The sequence below is a fragment of the Argiope bruennichi genome, chromosome X1 (genome assembly GCF_947563725.1).
Source record: "Argiope bruennichi chromosome X1, qqArgBrue1.1, whole genome shotgun sequence".
NCBI classification, from domain to species: domain Eukaryota; kingdom Metazoa; phylum Arthropoda; class Arachnida; order Araneae; family Araneidae; genus Argiope; species Argiope bruennichi.
Genome location: NC_079162.1, coordinates 118,570,387 through 118,592,018, shown reverse-complemented (window position 1 = coordinate 118,592,018; position 21,632 = coordinate 118,570,387). Strand labels below are relative to the sequence as shown.

The window sequence follows — 21,632 nt, the reverse complement described above, 5'->3', positions numbered from 1 at the left end:
GCAAGATAAAGCAACAAGTCACACTGCTTTTCCAGTCAAAGAATTCTTGATACAGACATTCGGGGAAGAGAGAATCATTAGCAGATGTTGCAAGCTTCCATGGCTTCCAGATCTGACACCAGCAGACTTTTGGCTATAGGCAAATTTAAAATAACGGATGTATCGATCCCACCCATCTAATTTGTCGGAATTGAAAGGTGCAATTCGCTGAGAGCTGTTATGTATATGCAAGCTGCCCTCTGCCGTTGCTAGATTTGAGACAGGCCTGCAATGTGTTTATCACCTGTGGTGATGAACATGTGGAACACATATTGCTATAATAAATGATTTGGAAACATTATTTTTGTTATTTGCGCGTCTTTTTTCCACTTATGCACGAAACGCCACCTATCGGCAGTTTTTTTAAAATTATTTTCTCTTTCTTTTCTTAAAAAAATCCCATGACTCATTGATGCTAAATGTGAAACCCGTTTTTATTTTGTTTAATTTTCCGGGTTTTATTAATTTTTAAAGTTTTTACAGACTTTTTGTCCACCTTGTATATGAATAAAAGATCACATAATTTTCGCTGCTCAATATCATAAGCACATAACTATATCTTAAATTTCTCGAGGGGAGAATAGAGAAGATAATATTATTACAAGCGGAAATATAAGGGGGTAATATAATCACAAATGTGCATCCACACAAATATATTTCAGAATATATAATCTTTTTTTAGTGTTTGTGTTATTCATCTGTCTGAGGAATAATTTTTTCTTTAAGTTTAAAATATTTCCTCTATTGAAACTCAAAAAGTAAAACGTCGAAGAAAAATTGTTTTAATATTTGAAATAAGTGTACCAAATAGAGTCATAATCAGATAAATAATTTCTGACTTAAAAAAAAGAAGCTTATTCTTAATTATCTGATTTCAAACTGTGTTAATTGAAGAAAAAAACGTAACACGTTTCTTATTCTACTGCATTCAGATCAACACCATGCTGTTGTTAAAATTTTGCCAATTCGCTAGTTTTAAAAGAATCAAACGATTTTTTTATGCTATAATAAGTAGAAATGTATATATTTGATACAACAGTTTTCGTCTTGAAAACAAAAATTTATGAATTATGGAATATCAATTGTAGATAGAGAGAGATAGAGAGACTAAAAACAGCATAGTCGGCGGCACTCGAGGGAATATCAATCTATACGAGATATATATCTTTAGTAGTTGCTTTACAATGATTAAGAAATTATTTCACTGAATCACGTCCCAACATGTAAAAATAAATAAATAAATAAATAATAATAAGTCATCATTTTAACATAATTATTTAATAACCAGGGTTGGATTATTAAATAGGCAGTTGACTAAGGGAATCACTACTTTAGTCTTCGGGGCTTTTTTGTGGCATTTTGAAACATTTAATTTCGTGCTTTCATTTAATTTTAAAGGCCTAGCAAAAGAAATTATTCCAATAAAAATCAAGCATTGTTTAAATTAATTTTGGAACATTAATCTAGTAACATTTAATTACCATTTGCAAACTTTATGTTAGTTTATAATTAAAACATACACAAAAACAAAAAACATCCGACAATATTATTAAATACCACTTAAACTGTGTTAAGAAATGTTGCCATGTTATGCATGATATACAGAGATGAACTTTTTAGAAACTGATCTGTAATCGTTTTGCCATTTCATTTTATGAAAATTTGCTATTTTGAACTACTTATATAAATATTAAATTAAAATCCATAAAAAAAATGGTTTTGAATGTTTGTAGAGGAAAATGGTTTCCGATATTTATATAACGGAAACGCCCTGTAAATCTTAATCCAGCCTTGTTAATAACTGTAATGATTGTGGGTACAAGGGCTTGGAATGATACCTTGTGAGTAATAATAATAATAATAATAATAGTAAGATTAATACTTCCATTCAAATTCAGCTCCAATCTAAAATAGCTTTGAGTTACTGTATTACATTAGTAATTAAAATCATACGAAAAATTAAGGAACCTGACTTTATACATTGGCTAAACTAGATAAAAATGCTATTAACAGATTTTAAATTACATTGCTGCTTTATAACTCTCTTTGAAATATCACATGCTATCCGACCCTTTTTACCCAGGAAGGAAAAATTACGCCTATCCTTTCTGAAAGAACAAAACAGCTAAATAAATAAATTTAAAAAAATTATAACAAGATTTCTAATCAGGAAGTCATCGCACTACAGGCAAATGTGATACATTCATTCTAGTATTTAAATGAAGATCAAGCTTATTAAATGAATGTCGAAATTGTTCTTTAAACAGTTGATCAATAAAATCTGGTAATAAAGGCGCCTTAAATCATATTTAAAATCTCCTTTTTTTTTATTAAAGTAGCTAACACAATAAACATCAATCATGAAATGATTGATTTATAAAATAAAACTAGTGTCAATTTTATTAAAGTCAGGACTTCTGAATGAATTACAAACAAATAGCAGAAAGGAATTTCATAGTCTTGAAAACATTCACAAAACAACCCACATTGTTGAATAATATACCTTTTTTTAAAGCATAGCAAGTGCATTTTTTTTTTTTTTTTGCAATTGAAAAGTATTTTAAAGAAAAAGCTTTTCTAGAAAATTATACATGATTAGATACTAATTTCAATTGTATAAAAGAAGAAAAGTCATCTTGTTCCTTTTCAAAGGTTAAATTAAGAAGGTGATTTTAAAAATGTTCACAAAATAACCAGACACCAAAAATAATTAAAAAAAAAAATAATAAAATAAAAACTTTAAAAATATTTGCTATAATCTGTCTTTTCAATTCAGACTAGCAGAATAGGATTGAATTTGCTGGTTCCTCTAGCAACTAGACTGATATAACATTCGTTATTCTGATATATTTGTTACAACACTGCTCTATGTTTAGTAAATTGTTATAAAGCCAATAATAGAACAAAATAAAATTTGAAATTATCATAAAATAAACAGTCTATAACCAATTTGATAAAAACTTTTATATTATAAAATAAATCTTATTAAACAAATATGTACAAAATTTCAAATACTCCAGAAAAATAAAAAGCTGTTCTGCATATTATATAAGGCAAATCAATACCATCAACTAGAGGAGAAACCAGATATTCTTTCAGCAGAAGTTACCAAGTCTTTTAACTCCTTGAAACTTTTTAAATCTGACACTTGCAAGCCTAATTTAAGAATCTGCAAAGAAAAGTGAATTTTAAAATATCATGTTTCCCTTCTCTGAATATTCTGGTAAATAAAATACAATTAACATTTCAACAGAATTTTCATCTTTAATAAATTAATCTTGAAATATATCCAGCAGTTTCATACTTTGTTAGAATATACAGAGCAAGTTTGATCAATTCTGACAAAGAAAAGATGATAGAAGAGTCCAGGAGAATCATAAAACACTACAGCAACCCTGTATTGCTCCCTACCCTGTATTAAAATTTCAGAAGTTTTTTCTGTTCGGCCACGCAATTGTTAAAATATGTTTACATAGATGTAATGATATTTCTCATTCTAATTTAAATCCTTAGTTTCCTTTTCTCCATTTTGTTAGCCCATGTTATTTTACAATTTTTTCTTACTTTCTGATCCAAATCCCAATTTTATTTAATTATTTCTTACATGCGCTCTTAAAATTTGATGGCCATGCAGTTCTCATGCTGCAAGCGACTGGACAAAAATCCCTAACACCCACGGCATTCCTTCCAAAGATACCTAAGACACACTGCAAATTGATTCTGAATTGACACACTGCAAAGAAATCCCTCTAGGGGAAAAGGCTTTAACACTTTTTCGCCTGTGTTCATGTGTGGAAAGATGTGTTCCAACTGGTCCTCTTGTATAAATCATGGCCTCTCATGTAAAAATAAACTGAAGTTAAATTCCAAATTTGTGTTCTTGTCAGTCCCTGACATATGCAAAAATATGTTACACACAGAGGGGGGAATAGAACACTGCTATACAATAAAACTCAAGGATAAGGAATAGGATCAAAGTAGTATTGTTGGAATGAGATCTATTAATAGATTCTCAGACAGAAAGAGGCAGACTTAATTTAAAACTTTCACGAATTATATAATGCATAAATCGACAAATCTCACCCAGCTATTTTCTTAAGGAAATATTTGGTTAATAAAATATATAATTAGCAGACTTCAGTATGTTGTCTCTCTCTATATAAACAAAATACGGAAAACTTAATACGTCATAAAAATGGCAATATAAGAAATGAAACAAGAAATTGAAGTTTTAATAAGCTCTATAACGAACTAGAAGCATAGTTTAGCCAACTGATAGAAAATAATAGTAATTCATCCGAATGGCGATATAGTAACAATTTGCAGCTTAAAATACTGATTCAGAATTTTGGTTTTAAGAATTTAATAGATAAACTATTTCTCCTTTCACTTCAGAGGTGTGACAGCTGTAGTCTTGAAGTGGTGTCCAATATCAATAAAATGACTACAGTGGTATACAACATACCATTTACAATCGTATCTAGCAATAAAGTCTCAAATTAGCATTTTTTTTTATCTCGATGCAAAAAGATACAGAAAAAAAAAGCCAATATCAAAGTTACAGAATGTAATTGGTTTCATAAGAAACACATCCTATGAACATCATCTAGATTAAAACATATAAAAAGTGCATTTATTTGGCAGCAGTTTTAAAAACAGTAATGTCACGAAACACTTAAAAGATGAGAACTCACTTATTTACATGCCCATTTATACTTTTTACTGAAAGTGTTTTCTCGTCAATCTCAATATTATCATAAACTTTCTAAGAATGCAGAAATGGCCGGATATATTTCTTAAGAGCTCTATAAAATCAGATATTCTATCATGCAGAAATTCCCAGTAATATGTTCCTATTAACGGGAATTGTGATATATAGCCTGTTATAGTAAACTCTATTATTTACTTAAATCGACCATCCTACTTGATATCAAACTTCATATCCAGAATTTCCAAGCACCCAGTTATGTATTCTGCCAGTCGTACATGCAATTAGATGAAAAACATATACCTCATGTCAATTTTAGGACTACAAGGAACATCTGCTAGTCTTCTAAAGAGTTTTAAATTAAATTTATGCATGAGATAATGTTCCTCCGCATCCCTTGCTAGTAAAGCCTGCAAAGGTATTGGTGAATGCATATTTCAAAGATTTGAATATCATGACACAACAAATAGACATTTTATGCATTTTCTTCAAAGCATTTATGCCTGTAAGGTATACCTTTGCACTAAATTGATGATGCTCAATAACTTTGTAAATTGCATCATTCCTACATATGACATTGCTTTCGATGTCAGACTACGAATTCTGCATTTTAAATGATGACCTTGATAGCTTAGCCATTTTACTTAGACACTATACTTAGCCATTTACTTAGACACCATATTACTTGTGATAATTATATCTGTAAATGTTCTGTTCTGAATCGGGGTCGGTGATGTAAGGTGGGACAGCTAAAGGGAGCTTTCTGCCAGTGAATTAAAAAGAAAAGGATATATTTGATTAAATATACAAGGCAGATTTACTGGTATACAAATTAACAACAGCACAACAATTCAATTGCAAGAATAAATAAAGGTGTAGGGAGTATTGTTTACAATGGAAAATCTTTTGATCATTTACAATAAGGATTCCAAGGATTTGCTGTAGTTTGCTGTTCCTATGTCCTACTTACCATTATTGCAACTGTCAATCTACACATGACTTGTAATGTTATTCATACAACTGGGTTGTTGTACTATAGTTTATTTGTTTGCCATTAAATCTTTTTGCCATATCCTTTTCTTTTACTTAATCCCTTAACAAAGATTTCATGTTCTATCGGGGGGGGGGGATGGAATAGAAGCCAGACCTATTCTTAAAGTTTGTAAATAAAAAACATTGTATGATAAAATTTGATATAAAGTTCAAATACTAACCAGCTCTTCAAAATATGTTACATCTATTGCAAGCTGACGGCGAATCTTGTCATCATCAGTCACAGCTCCAGAAGAAATCTGTCCAGTGTTATGTGCTGGTTTATCTCTAGCTCTTTTTAATATTTTTAAACTATCCTCCATTTTTTTGATGGAAGTAAGGACATCTTGCATTAAGATAACACACTGCTTCATAATTTCATCTGTAACCTGGAGTTCACAATATTTACACCACTTGGTAGGTAATACTGATTTTGTTCCCACAGAAAATTCGGTTAAGGGAGTCAGCACTAATGAGACATATGGCGATGGTTTTGATGGAATCTAAGAAAATTGATGAAACAATAATTTTAAAAATTACACATTATTTTACTATAAGGAAAATTTTGCAAAGATATAATACCTAAGCTTGATTTTTTAATGGGATTTACATTAGTTTAATAACATTTAAACCACTTTTTTCTTTGCATACTAAGAATTAAAACTTCATACATTCATCATAAAAACATAATATATGTTATATAAGAAAGTAAAAGAAAGATTCATAAAATCAGATGTCATCAAAATAATTACAATGAAATAAAATCTACATTCTTTAGCTTGGATTTTAGAAACCTCAAATAAAACTAGAGAAATTATTTGAGAACATTGGGACATCATGTAACATTTTCTTTCTTCACGATGGAAATTAATAGTTTAAAATTTAAAATGCCACTAAAGTTTAATTTTAAAATAAATTCTTCAATTTAAAAATTTCTCCAGTCATACTTCGATAATTTACGAATATGGTAACAAAATATAGATATTTTTATAAATGTGAATTAAAGTAGTATTTGATTCAAAATCATGCTTGTTATATCACAGCCATAAAAGCAAAATTAGAACACATGAAATTTTAAAAATCACACATACAAATGATGAAAAACATATCCACGTTTACAAATGTATTCAAAATATAGCTAAAAAAAGAAAAAAAAAATCCCGAAATAGTTATCAATTAATGAATCTAACCAGAAATTATATTAATATGACATTAGAGTATTACTTCTTAACTATCTTATCCTAAATAACATTTTCTGAAATTTACACTAAAAATAATAACTATACATTGTAAACATACTTCACGGTTAGTTTTCCTAAAGCGTTGTGGAATGCTGGTGATTAATTTTAGATGAGATGTACATTTCTCAACTAATATTCTGACAATAACTTTTGAAGCAGCAGTAGGGATTTCATTTAATAATACCATTATTTCTTCCACGGCAGCTGAAATAATACAAGTAAGCCTTATATAATCATTGAAGTAAAGGACCTAGGCTATAATGTAATAATAAATGTGACTATATTTAAATACTATGAGTCACATTCGTAATGTATTTTCAATCAAAAAATTACCTTTAACAATATCATTAAGAGATTCACAATCCAACTTCTTCTGGATAATTTCATAGAAAAACTTTTTCAACTGCATAACATAGGAGAAAGGAAAGAAAAAAAAAGTAAATCATTTTCAGAAACACCTAAAAAAAGTATGCTTGTGAAAAAAAAAAAAAATACTTACTGCAGGAACAAGTGATTCAACATCTTTAATTAAAAGAGCCAGTTCAAACGTTTCTTCCTTCTGAAAGTTAAGGTTCTATTAGAGTAAATGAAAATATAATGAATTTGAAAAAAAAAAAAAAAATGAAATTTTAAAAGAATTAATTACAAGCATATTACAAAGAAATACATAGTTTCTTTGGATACTCACAATATTTTTAAGACAACAATGAATATATTTGTTATAACGAAAAAGCAGCTGAATAGTTAGTCTCCAAAAATCTCTTTTCAAGAAAGGAAGGTATATAGAATCAGACCAACAAAGATTGATACAGGACCAAAGAGATACCGTGGCTTTCAAATTGTATGTCAAATTTGTATCTAAAATAAATTTATCAATAAATAAATAAATAAATTTATGCTTCTTAAATACTGAATGAAAATTTAAATCAAATTAGAAAAATCAACAAAATTTATACTATTTGCTTCTTTTATGAGCCTTTCCTCAAATAAATTACGTTCAAAACTTCCAGCAATTTCTTGAAATCTGAAAAAAAAAATAAAAATATTTTGATGAAAATGGGAACAAAATTTTCAAAATGTAATATTTCAATTGAAATTTTATTAAGTTTTTCTCAATATGGAAAAACAAGTATCTTTTAAAATAAGAAAAAGACGTAATTGGAAAATACTGTTTTCTTTTCATCAGATGTATAACAATGGGGTGGTACAGAAACCTTGGGCGTCTGTCTAGAGGGATGCCATAAAAACAAGTTGCGTTATTTCAAGTTTTTAGAGGAATAAACAACAGTTCCAGGCACCATTTAACTGTGAAGTTTTAAAGGCATAAACATCAATTTCAGGCACCATTTACTGTCATTATGCCACTATTTTTAAATTAGTATAGAGGATTTCATTTCTTACACAAACCTAATAATTAAGAATTTATTCTAAAAATAATTTGGAATGGATTTACTTAATTAATACTTCAGTGCTGAATCCATTTTTTTTATTATTAAAGAAAAGCAGATGTTAAATAGAATTAAAATGATGTGTAAATTTTCATGATAATTATATTTCGAATATAGTTATTTCACTGATGCAACATGCCTAACTTAAAAATCTGCAAGGAAATAAATAAAAAAAAATAATAAAAATAGTACTACTTTACCTTATTTGAAAATAAACATCAAGGTTAAATTTTTGAATAAATTCTTTGTAAGTCGCTTGCCCTCGTAATTTTACAACACTACTCTGCACCCCACAAATATGTTCAAATTCATCAAGAAACTTCATGAATGCACAGTAATTCTGATGGAACTGTTGAGGATCACCAAGTGAATAGAGGTATACTGGAGCTATATACTGAAAAGCTTCAATGATTTCGGGCCAAACTGCATTTACTAAAAAGTCATACCCGGGTACAATTTCTGAATCCCTATAAAGGAACAAAATTCAATTTCACACTCTTGAATAAAAATATTAAAAAAATCAGTGAAATGTTTGAACACTTTTCAGTAATATATATATACTTTTGGAAATGAAATAAATGTCCTCCATTTTTTCATTTTGCAGCCTTTTGAAATTCTACAATAAAGTAAGGCATTGTCTATAAAAATCTGATTTGGATATAAAACTAACACATCTGTGTTCCAAGTGTAACTATACATCTCATTTTACGTAGGTGACAATAAATTAATCATCATTATCAATTGAAAGGTTTATGGATATAGAAAAGAGAATATTTTCAGTTCATCCCCTACTTCGAGATAATGTATATTTCTTATATATTGTAGAACTACTAGTAGATATATCACAATATTAAAATAATATTATAAAATAACTGAAAAAAAAACTATTAATTTGGTTCATAATAATATAGTTCAACCACTCATTTATCACGTATTAGTCAAACTTTAAATAAGTAAATGATCTTTTATGATATTTAAGAAATTTTTTTCAGTGGATGTCATTTTATTTAAAAGATAGTATTTGTTTGAACAGATAATGAAAGATGGCAGAATAAATCCAAATGGTTTGTTTTCTCCTTTTGCAACTGCACATATCTAGCTTTAATTAAACATCCAGCAGTTACAAAGATAAAAATCCATATGTAAAAATTCTCTTAATTTTGAATATTAGTCTATTAATGTACATACAATTTATTCATAATTAAAGTTCTCTATGTAGAGCTGTCTACATTTGTTACCATTCTTAGAATAAATATGGTTGCTCTATATCTGTAATCGTTCTTTGAAAAAAAAAAAAAAGTGGCGTTCTACATCCATAACCATTCTTTAAAAAATAAATAAATAAAGTGGAGATGCTTATGGATGACCTAATAAAATTGTGAAAAAAAAAATTAAGCTAATAAATTAAAAGAAAAAAAAAGTATCACATATGACTTCAGAGAACCCGTAACTATTAAAACCCACAGTGCACCCACATATTCTCTTTGACATGGTGCAATAGCTATTATAAAACTAATGAAAATTCACAAAGAACTTGTTGAAAACACTGTTGCTAACATAAAAGTTTCAGGTTTCATCTTCCTCTACTTGAACAGTTACTTCTCTATTACATCTAGAGTAACATGTTTTCTTTCTCTTCTAGATGGAAAAACAATGATCTTGTTACTCAAACTTCACTAACATTTTTCGATGTAATTTCCCCGAGACAAGACCTAAATGAATCCCTCCCAAGCCTAAAATTTTCACTGAGCAATTAATAAGGAATCTGCATTTGGATAAAAACAATTTAGCTAACAAAGCGTTACCTCATGAACTGAAAATTATTGTGAATGGTAAGCACACTGTAAGACTAGTTCTCGGCAAATATGAGAAACATGCATACATGGCTAAGATTACAGGTAACTCTGAGCAGGGGAACTCTTATTATAAATACTTTGTATTAACTGACCTAAAACTATTCACTGAAGCTATCAGCTAAAAAAATATATTTAACAATAAATTATTGTAAAAGTTACAAGCAGGTTTTGTCTTTTATACTATTATAATATTTAAGAAACAGAAAGGAATTCTTTTAATTTTAAAACAATAAATGTAAGGATAAAAGAAAAATATACTTGTTTGTCCTCCTGGTCATTTTCAAAACATCATTACAGGTGTTTGGTATAAAATTTAAGATGTCATTTAATACTTTTTCCAAACCCAATTTTGTAATGTTATTCTGAGTGATAAGCTGAAAAGAAAAGAAATACTAGCTTTAATACATCAATTTATTAAATTTGCATTAAAAATTTCTTAAGGAGTTTACAATCAAAAACAATAAAATGCAACTAACATACAGTTATATTTTACAACTTTATTTAAAAAAATGAAGACGAAAATTTTCAAACAAACTTTTAATAAGTCACCAATTAAAATAAAATTGGTGCCAGAACTTAAAAAAAAAAGAAAGAAAGAAAAGTTATATAAATTTTATTGATATTTATTAAAATACAGCAAATTATTTAAAAATTATTAACTAGGAAATACTTACATTTTTCATGACAGGTCTAACAACTGATGCTCGAAAAATACTCTCAACTTTATTTTCTTCACTAATATAAGAATAGATACGGAGTATTTTATGTAAATCTTGTTTGTGCATATCATCTGAAAGACTTTGAAGGAATACAGCCTGAAGTTGTTGTTCTAAATTTTTTGCGACATTAGCTATAACCTAAATAAGTAAAAAAAAATTTTTATTTTAAAAAAGAAGAAATTAATAGAAAAGAAAAAATACATATGGATAAAATTATAAATACAAAGGACCCATAGCTAATGAGTCTTTTTAAAAAGTGATGTTATGTTATCAGTCTCCATTTACACAGGATTATCATTTCTTTCAAGTGCCTTTAATAACATTACAAGCTATTTTATAAAATCTATTTTTTTACAGAGAATATTAACTTCCTTAAGCAATTCATTTACAAATTTAGGTGTTTTCTTATAAATGAAAAGACTGTGAAAGGATAGTAATTTTATTAATTTTACAAACATGCATAACTTTAAATGGATTGTTTTATATAATTTTCTTATAACCAAGAATGCACAATGCCAGCTTGATTTTCTTTAAAAAATGGCCGAGGAAAATTTAAAAAACGATCTCCGATCACACTTAACAGGTTTGTGCCAAAAGGTGAAAGTTGGTGTACTTAGCTTCCTATTCCCAACAGGATAATTCTCTCAAATAGTTAATTAAATTTTTTAAGCAGCAATACAGTTCACATGTTCCCAAATATATATACTACATATATATACATGTACTAAAAAATTATATATACAAAAAAATATGTTTACTTCTTCCTTGACAGAATAATTCTTGCAGTCAATAATTTTATGCAAGTGGAACTGAACATTGTTGAAAGCAATTGCTATTCTTTCTAATATTTCGATATCTTGAAAGCTAAAAAACAAGAATTATTCTTAAAAACATCCTGCTGTAGTTTTATGAATAAAAACAAGGCACATAAATGAAATAAAAGCATTGTATGTACTTATGATTATCTTCTGCATTCAAGAGATGTATTTTTTCCAGACCTTCTTCAATAATTAGAAGATGATATATCAAAATCTAAAAAAAGATTAAGGCTACTAATTATGAAACCAACAAATTGCACTCTTAAGATATAATTTGAAAAAGCAAAGAAAAATAAATTTTATACTGAAAAAAGAAATAATATTAATTTTCCCATTCAAGCATTTTGTATTCTATTTGCAGAACTTTAAAACCAGTTTCAAAAATATTTATCAATAAACCCTCTTACATCCAGATTATTTACTTCATCCCTATTTACTTTAATTTTGTGTGTTTTTCAAAAATTATTATTAAAATTTTTCTTAGAAGTAAGGTTGAGAAATGGCACATATTTTGCATATTATGAAATATTTTCCCATCTCAACAAGTAATACTATTACTATCTTCATGACATTTTGGCAGGACTGGATTAAGGTCTACAGTAGCCCTTAGGAAACAGAAGAATCAGGAGCCCATTTCCCCACTCAAGCTTTCAAAACCATGTTTTTTTTTTTTATTATTGATTTTAAATTAGTTTTTATGCAAGAAGAGTTTATGTAATACAATGTCAAACTGAAATAACAAAGCATTTAATTGAGGGTGCCTTTCTTAGTATTTTGCATAGAAAGAAATTTTTTTAAAAAATAAATTTTTTAAAGGCAAATTGGAACAATTTTGAAACTTTTTTAGCCAACAGATCATTTTTTTGAGAATTTATCATTTCAAAAATTAAAGAGCCAGAATGCAGATTTTAGCTTCCTCTTTTTATGTTCAACAATTACCATTGATTTGTATAATTTGGAGCTCAATTTGTCAATGATCATAATTAAGAGGAATCATCCAAAGATTTTAAAAATGACTTGAAGACTTTAATAAAAGGAGTTTTGTTATTTCACCATGATTGCAAGTCCTTTAAGATGCCAACATTCTAATAACTGAGTCTTCAAATTAACACAAATTCATAAAAATATAGGCAAGCCATTCCTTACAATCGAAAATGAGTCCGTTTACTATCATTAAACTTTGCTGTAAAAATTATTACAAATTAAACATTTTAAATTCTAAGAAAACCTGTACTTCTGATTTTCTTGCACTTTTAGGATGCATGCTTTAGCTTACAAAAAGTTGAACTTTGAAACTCACCAAAAGATTTAATTTATCTTCCTTTATTGCTATTTTCTTTTAAGCCCACTTTAAAAACAAAACTAATCTATCCAAGAAATAACACAAACATATCATCTGATTCAGGTGCCATAAAAATCTATTTGCTACAAACATTTTTCGTGGAACACTATTTGTTTATGGCAGAATGAAAAATAATTCTGCCATAAACAAATTCTGATAATAAGTTAATTCAAGTCACCTACCAAAACTTTTAAATGGTATAAAAATAAACATTTACTTTTGAGCAGTGAATTGAAGCTCTTTCAGAGAACATTTTCGTAACAGACAGGAGGGTTTTATCTAAATTTGTCTTTGTTTCCTAAAATATGCAAAAATATTTTTATTTTAACAATAATAACAAACTATTTACTCAATAAACAGTTAAAATGAATATAAAACAAATTTAGTTTTTGAAAATCAACAAAATTTCTTACATTTATTTCATTTTTTAAGCTCTGTAATGGCAAACTGAGGCTTTTAATTGATTTGTCCAAACCAGCCTAAAATCATAATTAATCATTTAAAGAATTTATAATTACATTAATTTATTTTAATACAGTGTTTTTACAATAATATTAAATAAATAATTACCAAATTGCTTGACAGATTCACAAAATCAGCATAATCTTTATTCAGCAACTCAATCATGGCAGTACATAATATTTTATGAAAAATATTGAGGTCATCACGCATTGTATCCAAAGATGCATACTTCCTACACTCACTGACAAATTTATCCACACTGAATTCATTCTGAAAAAGAATAAGAACTAACCTCCATTAAGATATAATTGCAAGATATTTTTAACATATTTCTTACCAGATGTCATAAATTGCATCTACGCTTCAACTACATGCCAATTAGCATAATTAAATTTGAATAAACCATCATAAAATTAAATTTTCAATCTTAATTAAAGTAATTATAAATAAATCATTTCTTCAAAGTGCAGTTAATGTTAATTTATGTGCTATGAATGGATTTTTTTAAAAAGCAGATTTAGTTTGAGTTTCACATATATGCCCTATGATTCTATTTATAATATTTCAATATATGTGAAATTCTATGAAGAAGAAATCTAGAATTTCAATAAACTTTCTATTGTTATTTTGCAAAAAAAAAAAAAAAAAAAAGTTGATAAATTTAAACATTATAATGTTTTTACATTTAAACCTACATCCATGACCTTACATTAAATCAGTAGTAGTCATATTCCCTTCATGACACAACAAGAAATAAAAACCACCAAGAATCATCCTTCACTATAAAAGATATGTGGAAATCTCACACATAACAATGCTATAAAAGCAGGTCTGAATCAGCAAGATCAGTTGTAACTGTTCGAAAAATACTGATTTGAATGTAGTTGAACTATCTATAACGGCATTTTGCAAAAGTATTTATTACAAATTCATATGCACATAAAAAATCATTAGTATTGGAATAAATAATGGTGATATTAAAAATCAAAACAGTCTGATAAAGGTATCATATTTATCTAAAACCTGAGTATTTCTTTGATGATGTTTATAAAAAATTGTTTTAAAAGTAATAAAACAAAAACTATATATCTGCAAAAAAATCAATAAAAATAATAAATTATGTCAAAGAATAATGGATAATAAAACTGATGAGATACATTACAGAGATCAGTTATTAATAGAATCATCTGTTGAGAGATAATTTTGGAGTAAGCTGCAGTAAGGAAGAATGTAACAGATTTAGTTTTGAAGAATAAACTATCTAATATGCATTTAGAAGAAACTGACACATAATAATATATTATAATGAAGAAATAGTTAAATTGGAAATAAACGATTGCAATTTTTATAAATGCTACAACAGTACTTTATTATCAGTTTAACTATAATTAATATTTTACTAAATTCTAGTGGGTAAGACTTAAAATAATGATGAGGACTTTCTCTAAAAATCTTCTATCTCAGATGGACATAGGAAATCAAAATAATCATGTTTAATAAGAAATTACAAAAAACGAAAAAAAAAAAAAAACCTTTAGTGAAACTGCACAATAATCTTCAATTTAACCAGTCTCATGTCCCAACAATTTTGTTCATAGATAGAACTGGAAATTATTCCATTAGGGAGAAAAATTATTTCATTTAGGGAATTACTAATATTTATTTAATTAGAATAAAAACCAGCTAAAACTGAGAAATTTTATATTCTTTCTTTTTTTTTTTTTTTTTTTTTTTCTGATTTAAAAGACTTTCAACGGCATATTACATTTCAAGTAAGATGGTTCTCTGCTGGCAGTGGATGAATAGATCTGAAAATATTGGTTGCTCAGAGACAATAGAGCTTACTCATACTTCAAATGATATAATTTAATTTTTTTTAAAATAAAGAATAGATAAAATTTTGAAAGGTACATGAATTGAAATTATCTTGTATATCAGTATTATTCACATAAAAATATTATAAATGCATCTAAAAAATACATTTATTTTGAATTAGTATTTTATGAAGTGCTATTACTTCATATATTTTTACATTCTCTCAAATGATGCTTACATCACATACCCAATAACAGATGGTTTAATGTGATAACTGTAGATTTTTTCATGCTATAAGTTCTTAAACTTTTACTTACTGTATAGAATAAGAAAAACATATTATGATAATTACATAGTTAATATTTTATTAATAAAAAGCATACAAATAGTTTCACTCCAAATAAAATAAACTGCATCAACTGGTAAGTAATAAAAAATAAGCATCATTAAATTAAAGTTCTATTCCTAATATAAAAACATTTTATGTGCATTACTAATTACATTATACACCTATAATATATATATTATCAGAAATATAATATAAAGTATAAGCATGTTGACAACTGAAGTTACAAATTTTTTGGTAATCGTACTGCATATTATGGTTTTGAGAATTTTTAATCAAACTCTATATGAATTTCTTTAATACCTTTACAGAATATTTCTTAACAAATATTAACAATACAAAAATATAGAAGTGTATTTTATGCAGTTCACTACATAAAGGATTTCAAACAACAATCAACTTTACAATGTTCTATTATAACATAACATACAAACCAAAAGCTAATTGCATAATAAAGACAAAATAACAGAATATGAAGAATGAGAATCAGATATACAACTGACAGTACATCATAAATTTAAAAAAAGTTTTTTTATACACTTGTAATATTTTTTATTTAAAAAAAAATTTCATGACAAAGTTTTTATTTTAATATTTTCAAATGATCCAGGTTTTTAAAAAATTCATGGAAACAGAAAATTCTGAGTGGAAGAACAAAAGCAAGCACAGTTGTTGGTGTCAAAGAGAAAATTCTCAAATATAATTAGAACTATTAACTAAATCAAATCCAAATAAATATGAAGAAACTCTTTTACCACATATAAGAATCATTAAATGTTTATTAGTTATTTATTGGTTATTATAATCATTGAGCATACAATCCTCTAAACAAATGGGAAGAATATATCTAAAATTCATTATATTTCCGATGAATATGATGTTTAGAAATCTTTTAGACATGAGAAGAAAAGGTTGGAATTTATGATTCTTGACCATATTTGGGGACAGTCTCATCAAAATGATCTATCAGTTTATTCCTTAAGTTTTCAAAATTTATTTCAATATAATTGAGACTCAGAAGACTTGATTGAAAACTTTATATATGATGCCTACATTTAACACAAATTTGGATTTTATAGTAACACGTTTTAATATTTGTGTAGAAGTCAAACTATCTGTGAAGATTTTTGTTTTGTCATCGTTCACCGAAATTCATTCTGTTGCAGTACTAATTTCATATGGTACTGCAAAACTTTTGTGTCAATTACTGGAAACTACTACTTTACATAACTACTGGAAAACTTTTGAGCCAATTTACACATCATGGGAAGGACAAATAGTACTACAAGTACAAGTAGGACTACAAGTTGGCCAGTCCATTCCTGCCTGCTTCCATGGTGTTGTTAAGTATATGCATTCAAAAGTTAATAGTGCAATAAATGTATGTACAAAATTTTCAAAATGAATGGGTAGTCCATAGAACCCTCACTGCATCTTGAATTGGAAACTTTTAGATAAAAAAAATGACTTTCAAATTCATTCTACTATCAAATGAAGCACTTTAAATTAGCAATAAATATTACTGAAGATTTGAATTACAAAACGGAAACTTTTATTTACAATAGAGAATGCAGAAAGTATGTACAAACCGAAACGAAATCATCTTTATTAAAACAGAGAGATGGAATACATTTCACTTTCAGGTGTCTGTCGATACTATTCACGGACATATTTGATGATTGAAAAATGAAGGGCATATACCATAAATTGAAAATAGTTTCAGAAGATAAACATCTCTGTTATAATAAAAAAAATTAGAATTATAGGAATCCTCCTAGCCAACTAGGCAAGAATGTAAACAAACAGACAGCAGGAACCGGAAAATGACGTTGCTTCTAGAATGGTAATAAATAATTTATAAGTCTTGAAGAATTTTTAATCCTGCATAGATGTTTTAGTTTTTAAAATTATGTGGGAAGCTTCTTTGCTAATTTGAACCTGATCATACTCCTTGATCTTGTGTGAAGAAATCATATTGGAGCTCTAGTGTGACATTTTCCCAATATTATGGGAAATGCTTTTAGATATTTTGCGAATTCTTAAATTCATAAGAAGCTAAGAATAATAATAAAATATGAATATTTATATTTTTTAATTAAACCTCCTACCAAATGCTTACTGTGAAGCTATAGTATGACTTCATTCAATGACCGTGGTGTTCTTCCAATTAATTTCTTTAGTATGTTGTACATTGTGGAAACGGCGGCAATTTAATTCTGCTTTCTGTTTGTTGTGTTGTCTGCAGAATCGAAGGTAAACATTTGACAAAATCTTTTCTTGGCCTTTTGGCTAAGTAAGATCACAGTGTTGTGCAGTTGATGATATTTTTGATTTTCGTGAATATGTAAGTTACCTTTGCATTATCTATAGCTTTTGTTTCGTAATATGCTTTATTTATTATTAAATTCATGGACATTTAAAATAAATTTTTTTATTTTGCACATTTCAGAAATCTTATGTAAAAGTTATAAATAAAAAAAGTTGATATGTAAATGCTTAAGATGAGAGCTTTGGTGAAACAATATTAATCCTAAAAGGCCAAATGAATTATTTTATTCAAATTAATTTCCTTACAAAAATTTACAATCGTAAATATGTATGAGCAGTTAGATTAGATGGAATATAGACTATGCGATAGAATTGTTAGTAATCATCCTTGAACTAATTTCATTCGAACTTTCACCCCCCCCCCCACACACACACCTATCATATGTTTAAGTATTAAGCAAGCAATGGTGGTATAGTCTAATGTTCACCTATACAAAATTGGGACCTAATGCAAAGTTGATTTGAGGGATCTTGAAACAATTTTTGTTCAGCAAAATAGTAATTAACTATGCTTTGCTGTTTCTACATTGCACAAATTTGTGTAGTAAGGATTTTAGGAATGAATGAAATTAACAAATTATAAAATTCCTTTTTTTTAAAATTAATATTTCAGCTACTCAGAAAAATTGTTAATAAATCAAATAAAACATAAATTTATAAAATACAATTTAATATGTGAATCACTTGAATACATTTACATTATCCAATTTTCATTTAATTTTTTCTGTTTTAAAGTAAATTTTTTGATTGATTTATTGGATCAGATAAATAAAATTTTTTAGAAGGTAAATCTTTCTGATTAGTACTGAATCTTGGGTAATTTTCTGTTATTTTTAATCTTGAGAAAGATTTTTTGCAGATCCGACAGTAATTGCTAAGGCTGATGTAATTTCCAGAATAGTAACAAAACTTGAAGAAATTTTTAAAAATAAATATCTTAATATTTGTAATGTTTTGATAAAACTCAATTGTGTATCTTGATCTCATTAAATAATTATATGCAGTCAGTACAATTTTACAAATTTGGATGTAAGTCTTTACAATATTTGTGAAGATCATCTTCAATCACTTTCATTCTGTGAATATTATCTAAATTATGTATATATGAAAAGTCAATTTGATGCCTCATGTTCATGATAAATTTGAAATGCTTTCAGGAAAGAAATAATGTACACTTTTGATTATGATGAGAACTGTGTCATCAGTATCTATTGTCCCATGTGTCATCATCTCAATCCATTGTAATGAGACTCAAAACATTTAACTTTACCTTGGATTGGTAGATATAAAATACGTACAAATCTTATAACAAAATATAAAATTAGTAATCTGAGCTAAATTTTCAGAAATGAGGGGCTTGTACATCTTCATTTTTTGCACCCCTTCCTATAGGTGAGCCCTAGTATTGTTTCCCTTTTTGTGACAGAGGTTTGCTTTGTTTTGCTTATGCATGATCCAAATTTCATCAAGGTATTTCAGACATACATTTCTTTAGTCTTGTATCAAGAGCTTGCAATCCTATTCTATTGAATAGCTCCTCTGTATGTGGGCCAGTGTAAATTGAATTTGTCATTCTGGTTATGTTGATATTGGCATTTGCAAGCAAATGAAAACTACTTTTGATTGGAAAAATCTAAAATATACTTAAACTAAATCGCATATATTAATAGTTATAGCATAGTAGTAAATTTTATAAAGTGAATTTAGCTGACTCCAGGACATTAAATGCTAATAATTTTTTTTTAGCTTTTGTAATTAGGAGTAAGTGGAGGTTAAAGCTTATTTTTATTTACTGAAAATACATTTTCCATTGCTATGGAAAAGCCTATATTAATGCATATTATTCTTAATTAGAATTTTAATATATATATACATACATATATTATAATAAAATGTATGTCATATAGAAATCTTATGTATTCTAATACAATTACTTGCTCCTGCAATGTTAGAAAATGTTAAATGACTTATCCCCAGCATTTGAGCAGCAAAGAAGTTGCATTTCCTGGGTGAGAGTTTGGGGACATCACTAAGACCATAATAATATTACATTTATTTTATTTTCAAATACGATACTATGCTGAATAAAAGATTATCCTTGCAAAATTGTAGATTTTCCCCCCCTTCTTCTTCTTTTAGTTTGATGGAATCAAAAGTCAATGTTTGAGAAATAATAATGGTGGTGTTTTGTATTCTTGTGAACATATGTTACTATTTTATTTTCTACGAATTTGCTAAATGATGTATTTCATGTATAAATAAATTTTTGAACATTAGAAAAATATTTTTATACTGTTTACAAATATTTAGAAATCATTAAAGAAATTGAAAAGTAAATGTTTAAATATGATATGTGTGAGATTTTATGAAATTGCTGTTCTAAAATGTTTTAAAATAATTTATTTGATGAAAGTGAATTTTTATAAAAAATCTAGATTGTATATGCGCTTGTAAATATATGTTTTTTAAACTGTTGATCAGAAATGGAATAATATAAAGATTATGAAAATTCAGATTAGGTGAATTCCTTTTAAATTCTTGGAAAAAATATTAAGAAAATAATTTTGTCTAAAGAAATTCATTAAATTTTATTAAATAACTTGTTTAAACTTTATTTCCTCTCATTTATTATGTAGTATTGCTTTTTCAGATAGCTCTGTACAGTATCTTCATAATATTGTACAACATTTGGATTATCAAACAACATTGAAAAAAATTTACATTTTTGTGGTAAAAGGGCAGTGTTTGTATTTAGTTAAATTCGAAAAAAAAAGTATAAGTTTTTCTTTTAGAAGATGCATTTTAACTTTTATTATTTCAAATATCTTTTATTATATTCAGTATTAAATTTTCTGATTTTAGAAGAAATGAATGTTTTGAGGATCTAGCTTAATTTAATGAGCTATATTTAAGTTACCATTAACCATTAATATTTTATTTCTATTTTAACTGAGACAGTAAAAGTTCTCACAAAGATATGTTTATTTTAGTCTGAAAATAATAACTTATCTGCATTTGTTTATTTTAAAACAAATAAATAAAATAATGGGCATTAATCTAAAAATGCCTGCAATTTGCTAATATTAAAGTAGCATGATTTTTTAAAAGCTCAGAAAAACAGCTTGGGGGTGGAATGCAGAAAGAGTCTATAAACTGTCAGTTTTTAATCCACTTTCTTCTTTTTATAATGCAGTCTATAGAGTTAAAAATATGACTTTCTTCTGGTCATTTTAAAATGTAATGTTACAGCTGAATTTGCTTGTATTTGAAAAATGCATTGAGCTGATGTTCATGCATAGTTTATTTTTATGTCCCTTTCGTTCTTGAGTTTAGATGGGATCATATTGAATTTTGACTTTGATAAATGAGTTATTTATTCAGCATTTGCATTAAATTGTTTAACACTCTGAAAATTGGGAAATGGTGTCAAAAATTACTTTATGAAATGATAACTAAATGTTCTGTAGATCTGCATCTC

At 27.2% G+C, this 21,632-nt stretch overlaps 2 protein-coding genes across 2 annotated transcripts in view; one reads left to right on the top strand and one right to left on the bottom strand.

Moving 5' to 3' along the window:
• Positions 1-2,986: 2,986 nt before the first annotated feature.
• LOC129959130 (conserved oligomeric Golgi complex subunit 2-like) lies at positions 2,987-17,638 on the bottom strand. The gene is made up of 16 exons (XM_056071954.1): positions 17,416-17,638; positions 13,774-13,935; positions 13,617-13,682; positions 13,421-13,501; positions 11,999-12,075; positions 11,802-11,907; positions 10,999-11,181; positions 10,583-10,698; positions 8,669-8,935; positions 7,977-8,044; positions 7,709-7,878; positions 7,520-7,579; positions 7,354-7,423; positions 7,079-7,224; positions 5,962-6,282; positions 2,987-3,208 (listed from the first exon to the last, which is right to left on the bottom strand). The coding sequence occupies exons 1-16, from the start codon at positions 17,521-17,523 to the stop codon at positions 3,107-3,109; spliced, it is 2,103 nt and encodes a 700-aa protein (XP_055927929.1). The 5' UTR covers positions 17,524-17,638; the 3' UTR covers positions 2,987-3,106.
• Positions 17,639-18,025: 387 nt separating this feature from the next.
• Positions 18,026-21,632, top strand: part of LOC129959557 (nucleotide exchange factor SIL1-like) — a 30,628-nt gene continuing 27,021 nt past the window's right edge. Inside the window, exon 1 of the mRNA XM_056072467.1 lies at positions 18,026-18,170. The gene's annotated coding sequence lies outside the window, so the exon portion shown is untranslated. The remainder of the gene's footprint in view (positions 18,171-21,632) is intronic.

What these genes read in the sequence shown, in the direction of transcription:
- LOC129959130 (XM_056071954.1), bottom strand. Translation starts at nt 17,523, where the DNA reads ATGCCCTTCATTTTTCAATCATCAAATATGTCCGTGAATAGTATCGAC. An exon ending in TGAATCTGTCAAGCAATTTG is followed by an intron (nt 13,683 to 13,773) that starts GTAATTATTTAT and finishes TTATGATTTTAG; the next exon opens with GCTGGTTTGGACAAATCAAT. An exon ending in CTTCAATTCACTGCTCAAAA is followed by an intron (nt 12,076 to 13,420) that starts GTAAATGTTTAT and finishes ATCTTTTTTTAG; the next exon opens with ATTTTGATATATCATCTTCT.